Raw genomic sequence first — 8,929 nt, 5'->3', positions numbered from 1 at the left:
TGATTTCAGTTCCAATAAGTTTCCTTCAGCTTTTGAATCTTCCCAGCTGAGGACCCAGACATTAAAGAACAAAAACCAGTCGTCCCCACAGTGCCCTGCCCATTCTTGATCAACAGAGTTTGTGGGCATATTAAAATGGTTGTTTTCAAACACTAAATTTTGGGGAGTTCCCTGGCGGTCCAGTAGTTAGGACTCAGTGCTTTCACTGCCTTGGTCAGGGAGCTAAGATCCCGCAAGCCCCCGGCACAGCCAAAAAACAAAACAAAAACAAAACACCTAAATTTGGGGGTGATTTGTTATGCAGGAATAATAACCACAACACTCTGTAGGTCCTGACAGTTTGGACCTTCCCGAAAACGGCCCCTCCCCCCAAATCCTCGAACTGACCGTTAGCTGAAGATAGCTATACTGCAGGTAACATACGGTCTTAAACTGAAAAGAATGCAACCAAAATCCTGCTAAGTTGCTTTTAAGGTTAGTTAGAGTGGTTGAAGAACTTCCTGAAGAACTAGACGATACCTTTCTCTGTTTATACTATATGCTTCCCCTACAGCCGTTTATACGGCTGTGTAAATGGGTAAATTAAGGTAATTCACACAATAAATGCGGTCATAAACATAACCTACTGTTGTAGTCTGTTTGGGCTGCTATAACAACGTATCACAGACTGGGTAGCTTATAAACAACAGAAATTTATTTTTCACATTTCTGGCAGCTGGGAGGTTCAAGATCAAGGGGTCAGCATTCTAATGAGGGCCCTCTTCCAGATTCATAGCTGGCATATGGTAGAAGGGGCAAGGGATTTATTTGGAGCATCCTTTATGAGGGCACTAATCCCATTCACGAGGGCAGAACCTAAGCCCCTCCTAAAGTCCTCACCTCCTAACACTACCATCTCTAGGCGTTAGGATCTCAACATATGAATCTGGCGGAGAGGAGAGGGGCAATAAACATTCAGACCATAGCACCTATAAAACTATCTTTATTTAGAGAAAGTAAGTTGTCATTGCACCTATAGAACAGAATGACCAGGATGTGACAGTGATAATGTCTGAAAGGCACCTGTTATTTAGAAACCTACTAGCACCAATGTTTCAAACCAATACATTCCTCTCCTTGAGATGACATCTCAAAAACCTTTCACTCATACCTTACAAAGATTCATCCCGTATTAATTTTGAGTAATAATGGTAAATATAAAATCAAGGAACAATGGTGTAGTCCAATATTCCATTAAATGGGAGCCTCATGAGGAGAGTAACTTTGTCAATTGTCTTCACTGCTGTATCCTCATTGCCTACCAATGCTTATAACAAAGCAAGCACTTAAACTGAATAAATAAACTCAAAGAAGAAAGAGAATGATTTTATGGACACAAAACTCCCTATTAGCACTGTTAGGTTTTTAATTGTTTAAATTCTACAAGCAAGACAAACTGACTCTTTTCTAGGTTGAAGGGGATTATGGGATATGTCTATTGGTGAACCAGCAAGAAATGAAAAAAAAAAACAATTATACTTAAGTCAATATGAATTTTTATTAACACACATTTTTCAAAGTCTGTACAAACCAAAACATTCCTGTGTTTTAAAAGGTCCATTATTACAAACATACAAATAAACAAAAGGTGTTACCAAAAGTTAGCTACCCAATTTCACGGTAAAACAGTGTCATGATTTTTAAAAACCAAAATTTCAAGACTGAGGTTTCTTCCTTCCCTTTTTGGAACTTGTGGAAAGTTAGAAAATGTGTGGATTTGCTTTATATTAAATGCCAAGACCTTAAAAAAAGATTTAGTATAAAACTAAATGTGTTTTTACATTGTCACTTCACGTAACAGAATTTCTCAAGTCTTTAAAATTAAAAAAAAAATGACTGTAACTTTTTTCACAATCTTTTCCCCATAGTCAATGTAAATGCAGCTGAAAATATTATCTGACAGTTTATCTTTACCTAAAAGTTTCTCATTCAAAAAGTTACAAAACTGTTTAGCACTGCCATTTCCCTTGCTTAGAAGGGAAAATTACATCCTCTACTAGAGTGATAGATAAGTAACATGGTCCATTGTTCCTCTTACCAGAAGGAAGCCACTCATTGCCACATCTCTGTCCAATTATGTGCATGGCTCCACTTGTGAGAATGCTCACAGATTAGAAGCATTTGCTCCTAGGAAATGCCTAGCAAGTTAAACTTACTGCTACACTTTTGGTAGACTGAGGTACAAATGTCATCTGCCCTTATGATTACCTCTAACTCTAGTACCACCCCCTGCATCAATGATTCCAAGGTAGCTGGTTTTACTGTTTCATGGCACACTACACATCTCTAGTTCCTTTCACAAACATCATCTAGAGGACCTGAGAGTACAGCTAGAAATGCAAATCTATCCTCTCACCTGGAAAAGAGAATCCATGTGCCTATTGGGTCAAGAAGGGAAAACAGGACACAGTTCAGGCTGCGGCCAAGCTGCTTTTGAGAAGCAGCTGTTTTCAACACATTTCCATTAAAGGCAGGGAGTGTACAGGCTGGGGTGGGTGAGGAGGAGTGGGGAAAAGGTACAGTGATATCATTCTCCCAGGACTTACAGTCCATACTTGAGCAGCTCATACTAACCTCCAAAATGCTCTGTAGTCTGAGTATTATCCCATTTTGAATCATGTAAAAAAAAAAGTTACCTGAAAATGGCCCAGTATGACAACTGATATAAGTAAAGGGCATTTTTTAAAAAAGAGGTGGCAGTGTGAGAATTTAAAATCAGTCACGTAAAACAATCAAGAAAGGGGTGGGGGAGAGAAGTGTCCAGTACAACCTGGACAACCCTTCTTTCTGCCTTTACTTAGAAAGACAGACTGCCCAAATCTTTGCTACCTTCCTTAAGTATCTTCTTACATGGTCTTCCAAGAAATCCTCCAAAAGGCACTTAACTCCATACTTATATATTGAATTGTTTCACCTTAGCAATCAGTTTTTAAGACTCCAAGGTAACAAGAAAGAAAAGATCTGATTCTTTTACTAAACGCTAGAGAGTAGGACTTTTTTTTAAGAGGCATCACTTTTACAAGAAGAACACGCTAGGCTACCATTACTCCTTTATCAAGAAAAAGTTTCTTTTTTTAAAAAATAAATAAAACTCTGGCTATACATAGTACAAAGTACATAATACACCTGGAAAAAAACCCAAGAGTATACCCTGAAGCAAAAGGTTTACTGGAGAGAAAAATTCTCTTCCACTGTACCAAGTCTTAAGGTGGCAGTTTTCAAAGTTCAGAGGGTGGCAGTGATATGTAATTAATGCCAACTATTTGCTCATGGGTATGGCAGGATGCCATGATGGACCAAACAAAAAAAACCAAACCATTCTGCACATAACACTGAGCAGTGAACACCACACACACATAAAAAAGTAACAAAATAGAGACAGACAGAGAGACAGTAGTACTGAGAGGAGGGTTGGGGGTAGAGAGGGGAGTGAGGGAGAGTGAGAGAGAGTGGGAGAGAGAGAGAGAGAGAGCCTGAAACCCCAAACATTCAAGCATGCAGTCATAATATAGCACAAACCAGGTGTTTCCACTCAGCCTCACTGCAATCGCACAAAGAAGGATAACTATAGTAAAATAGAGATTTCTTAAGAAAGCTTGCAATTCCCAGAGAACAGCTACGTTGCCACCCTAACCCAGGAATCCATTGCTATTGCCAGGAGCGTCCTTGTGGTCTCTCATGGAGAGGTTATAGCTCCTGACTTCTCTGACTTCTTGCTCTTGGACAAGGCAGCTGCCTGCTTCAGGAGCTCTCGGTTTTTGGCCTTTTAAAAAAAAAAAAAAAAAATCAGTGCACACAAGACGTTTTAGCAGGATAGGCTATGTTTTTCATGCAGATGCTAAGGGAGACAATGCAGAGGTCAGGAAGAGGTGAACAAATTCTAGAGGCAGAAAACAACAGAAAGCTCTAGGGTTTGGTTCAGAGGGAAGAAAGTATTTGCTGGAGATTAATCAGTGTACTTCAATCTCCTGGGATCCACTATTACAAAAGGATGCTTTATGCAACACAAACGAACCGTGGAGTGCCTTAATGTGCTGGATAAACAGAATTTACAATTCAGACATCTGGAATCACATCTGGTTTACCCAAAAATCAAAGAATACATTTATTAATTCCACTGTTTTTGAGAGAAAAAGATCAGAACACATCCAAGAGAAAATATTAAAAGACAGCTATAAGGTGGATTAATGTGATTTGTCAATTCTCTGAGAAAAAAGAAATCTAAGAGATGACCACTTAAAATACCATCAGCTAAATAAACCAGAGTTACCATATTAAATAGGAAGAGTCACCTGCAATTGTTCTGTAACTTCTTTGTGGGTTTTCTCCATCTGGTTCATTTTGGCTCTCATCTGAGATTCTTGGTATTGAAAATCAGCCTTCAGCTCTGTGATCTGAGGGAAAAAAAGGCAGAGTGACCAGAAGAAATCTCTGTGCAATGAGAAATGTTTTGGTACCAGAGTGCTAAATGGTCCCCCAAATTAACGAAATCCAGGGCTCTCCTAAAGATTCATACCTAAATCAAAGCCAGGGAACTGTGTATCCTATTCTTTCTAATGATTTCCTGAAAATTACACAAAATCCTGAAATAGCATGTTTGATACTTAACCACTTACTAGAAGGTTTTAGATATTTCATGTATTTAATATACGCAATAATCTTTCAAATACCTCCAAATAAATCAGTGATTATAACAAATATGACTGACAGTTTGAGAGAAGCCATGAGAATAACAGCTGCTGCCATTTACTGAATTTTTACCTTGTTCCAGGCAAACTGTTTGATTATATTATTTCATTCAATCCTATGACAACCCTGTGGGACAGTAATGTTACTCTTCCCATTTTATAGATGGGAACATCAAAGCCTTAGAAAAGGTTAAGTAAAGTGGCCAAGATCATACATGTTAGCAAGTAGCAGAGCTAGAATTCAAACTCCAGGCCTTCTATTGACTATGCTATTCAAGGAACACAGAGAAGAGGTATCTAAATCAGAGAAGTGATGTATGAGCTGAGTTTTGAGGTACAAGCAGCAACTGGCAGATGAGGTAAGGAAAAGGCCATCCGAGCAAAGGGAACAGTATGGGCACAGGCAGAGTGCGAGATAATTGAGAGCGTGTTCAAATGACTGATGAGAGTGTCAGGAGATGAGGCTACTGATAGGCAGGCATGATGTGGAAGAGCCTGTGTTCCAACCAAAGAGTGTGACCTTGATCCTGAAAGTTATGGGAAATAATCTACTACTTGTTTTTGCTCTTTCTAAAACCTTAACTTTGTGGGAATTCCCTGGCGGTCCAGTGGTTAGGACTCAGCGCTTTCACTGCCCTGGTCCAGGTTCAATCCCTGGTGAGGGAACTAAGATCCCGCAATTGCAAAGCACTAGAAACAAGTGTTCATTTTGTCTCTATTTTGCAAAAATCCTTTTATGTGTCATTCTGATCTAGTTCATGAAGAAAATATACTTGGGTCTGCTTTCATCTGACAGTCATGTAGTAAATTGGAAAGAACATTGGTCTCTTCCCATGAATCTCCACCTTACTGGCAGAGTAGAAACACAGCACAGTAGGGTCAGGAAGATTTGGGTTCATTCCTTTGTTCTGTCATTTATCAGCTGTGTGATTCGGACATTTAATTTGGTCGTTTAATCCTCTTGGGTCCACTTCCTCATCTGTAAGATGAGGTAGAAATCAGATGCAAAGAATGCACGTAAAGATTTTAACATTATAAATGTCTTTGTTAGCCATTCAGAATGAATCATAGCATTCCGAACACAGTGCAAAACAACATAACAGCCTCCGGAAGAAAACAGAGCTAGAGGAAGGGACTGGAACCCTAAGGGGAAAAATACTGAAGGTACTGTTTACCTATGAAATGATGATAATAATAATTCCTACCTCAAAGTGTTGTTATGGGGATAAATGAGTTAATATATATAAGCACTTAGAATGGCGTCCGGCACACAGTAAGCCTCCAAAAAAGTTAGCTATTATTTTTATTGTTATTAAAATATTAAGGCAAAAATGAGATATTCTCTAACAATCTGAAAATAAGAAACAATAGATATGAATCAGAACAAGGACATAAAAAATTCCCCGCAAGAGGGGGAGATGGCTCTTAGACCAGAGTAAGGCTTTACTGAAGATATTAATGAGCTCAAAGAGTAGGTCACTCAGTAAGGGAGTTATCAGCAATAGAAACAAAGTGATGCAGTTACAGAGGAAGGCCTACCTGAACACTGTCCAGGGAGGAGAGAGACCTGGTCCACATATTTTGAGTATTACTGTCCCCTGGACACAGCCATCCCAATAATAGAGACAGAGGCATCAGGTTCTCCTAGCCTGAGAGCACTAAAAATTCCAATTATGTAACTACTTCCTCTTGTCCCAACTCCGTGCTCATTCAGCACCCTCTGATTACAAGCTTCCTAGACAGCTTATGCTGAAAAGAGTAGTACTCTGTTATATTAAGAGGCAGACATTATAGTTGTGAATTAAGAGGCAGACATTATAGTTTTACACATCATCTCTGTAAGCTTGGTCAACATCGGTCCTCCCTTAGAAGTGGAAGCTTCCTCCAAATGCAAGAAAGAAAAATCAACTTTTGGGACTTCCCTGGTGGCACAGTGGTTAAGAATCCGCCTGCCAATGCAGGGGACACAGGTTCGAGCCCTGGTCCGGGAAGATTCCACATGCCACGGAGCAACTAAGCCCATGCGCCACAAATACTGAGAGCCTGCGTTCTAGAGCCTGCGAGCCACAACTACTGAGTCCATATGCCACAACTACTGAAGCCCAGGTGCAAGAGAGAAACCGCACAACAGGAGAGAAGCCACTGCAATGAGAAGCCCATGTACCGCAACAAAGAGTAGCCCCCGCTCACCGCAACTAGAGAAAGCCCGTGCACAGCAACGAAGACCCAACGCAGCCAAAGATAAATAAATAAATTTATAAAAAACAAAACCAAAAAAACAGCATCATGCCCTGCACCACATATCTTACCTGCCTGTCTCATTCTGACCTGGGAAGCACTAACTAAACAGTACCTTCTTCTCTTTCTCTAAAATCATTTGATCCTTTTGATGCAGCATCTTCTTTAGAGTGGCTACTTCTTCCTTCAGTTGGGCAATGATGACAAAGTGGTCAGTGCCTGGTGAGTCCAGAGCCAGGTCTGGGGAAAAGCTGAGTGGAAAAATGGAGGGGGAGAAAATCAGTTGGATTGATAAACTTTTTTCTACCTGAGTACACATCGTAGGCCACTTGACTGCAAGGGCAAGAGCAGGAGCAACTATGTGAATTCCCAGCATCAAGCAAAATACACACCTGACTTGAGAGTATTTGCTAAACTGCACAGGTAAGGTAGCCATCAGATAATTATACCAACCAAAGCCACAACCCACAGCATTCCTGCAGCATCTTTGCTCACATTCAGGACTAAAATAAATGCCTTCTCACAACAGCCAAGGATATTCTGTTCCAGGTTCACTGAAGATCTCCGATTATTTATGGGTGAGAGTCATAATTTTTTTGTGATTAGATAATTTCCCTAGAATCTGGATAAATTATCAATTGTAAGTTCATGCGTTTTTCTTTAAAGCTACCCATAGAGTTTTTGACTCTTTGTTTTCTGCTCCAAAGCCCACGATGTGGTGCAGCTGCTGTGTTCTGCCCCAGGAGCAGTCAGTCTTTTTTAAAAAGTGATAGAAAGAAGATGAAATTAATAGGAAAGAAGCCAACTTCCCCCACTACAACTGGCCTATTCATTGTCACTTCCAATATCAAGAATTCTGCAATATTTAGTTAGGAAAAGAACAAAGAGGTGGCAAACTGCAAAGCCACACCACAACCTGGGGTTTTCAATAGATTCCTCCCAGTAATAGTCTCTGAGCACTACACTCTGTCAAAGTGCCAGGTGAACTCCATCCTTTTAGTAGAGTAACCAGGACACGTTCAGGGAATCTGTAAAGCTCTGAAATTGTATGTACAATTCTACGTATACATACAATGGATGGTTTCTAGGGTGAGGATCCACAGCTTTCTAAGGCTGGTCAGAGGTGTCTTAGACCCAAACAAGTTAAGGAATCATGGCCAAGAGAGTCAAATCCTGCCCTTCTCTACAGACTTCCCAAAGGAAGCTCTTTACTTTTCCCAGGGCAACCTTTAAAGTAAAACACAAACCTGTTTCTCCTAACAGATACTGCAATACTGATTCCCAACTCCCTATATCAATATAGCAACTACTCTAGATACCCCCTGCTGTTGGTTCTTTCCTACATCTTAAACAACATCTAATAACTAATAATTCTCTACACAGGTAGAAACTCCAAATAACAAGGTGAACCACTGGACAAACTTCCTCATAGTTACCAAGTCAAACATTTCTATGGCTAGAATGGGAAGACACACTCCATTGATAAGAATGTTCCCCCTCTGTCTACACGAAGCATATGAGAAGAATGTCAGAGGAAGAATGGATCACTGCTTTTCTAACTGATAAACATGCAGAATTACTGGGTAACAAAAAGTAAATGTAAAATAATAAAACAAGGCATGCAGGAGAAAATATTGAAAGGACCCATCATTGTCTCCACCGGTTTTCATGCTCACCAAGGGACTGTCTTCCCTCAACCCAACAGAATCTAGGTAAACCCATAAGCAGAGCAACAAATGAAATAGAGTAATGGGCTAGTATAAATAACTTCTTCTTGTCCTCACAGCTCCTAATACTCTGCTCTACCTGCTTCTTCTTTTTTTTAAACTGAAATATAGCTGACGTACAATATTATGTTAGTTTCATACATAATGATTTGACATTTGCATATATCATGATCACCGGAAGTCTAGTAAACATCTGTCCCCATATAACATTATTATATTATTGACCATATTCTTTAT

At 39.8% G+C, this 8,929-nt stretch overlaps 1 protein-coding gene across 2 annotated transcripts in view; it reads right to left on the bottom strand.

The window, feature by feature from the left end:
• Nucleotides 1–1,518: 1,518 nt before the first annotated feature.
• The window catches only part of FAM76A (family with sequence similarity 76 member A), a 28,178-nt gene continuing 20,767 nt past the window's right edge, over nucleotides 1,519–8,929 (bottom strand). For both annotated transcript variants that reach the window (XM_067725024.1, XM_067725023.1), the window contains 3 exons: nucleotides 7,081–7,216; nucleotides 4,332–4,433; nucleotides 1,519–3,802 (listed from right to left, as the gene is read on the bottom strand). In XM_067725024.1, the coding sequence (XP_067581125.1) occupies nucleotides 3,716–3,802; nucleotides 4,332–4,433; nucleotides 7,081–7,216 (325 nt within the window). In that variant the 3' untranslated portion in view covers nucleotides 1,519–3,715. The remainder of the gene's footprint in view (nucleotides 3,803–4,331; nucleotides 4,434–7,080; nucleotides 7,217–8,929) is intronic.

Source organism: Pseudorca crassidens, chromosome 2, assembly GCF_039906515.1.
Source record: "Pseudorca crassidens isolate mPseCra1 chromosome 2, mPseCra1.hap1, whole genome shotgun sequence".
NCBI lineage: Eukaryota > Metazoa > Chordata > Mammalia > Artiodactyla > Delphinidae > Pseudorca > Pseudorca crassidens.
Note: the sequence above shows the minus strand (reverse complement) of the source record. Positions and strands in the feature narration are given on the sequence as shown.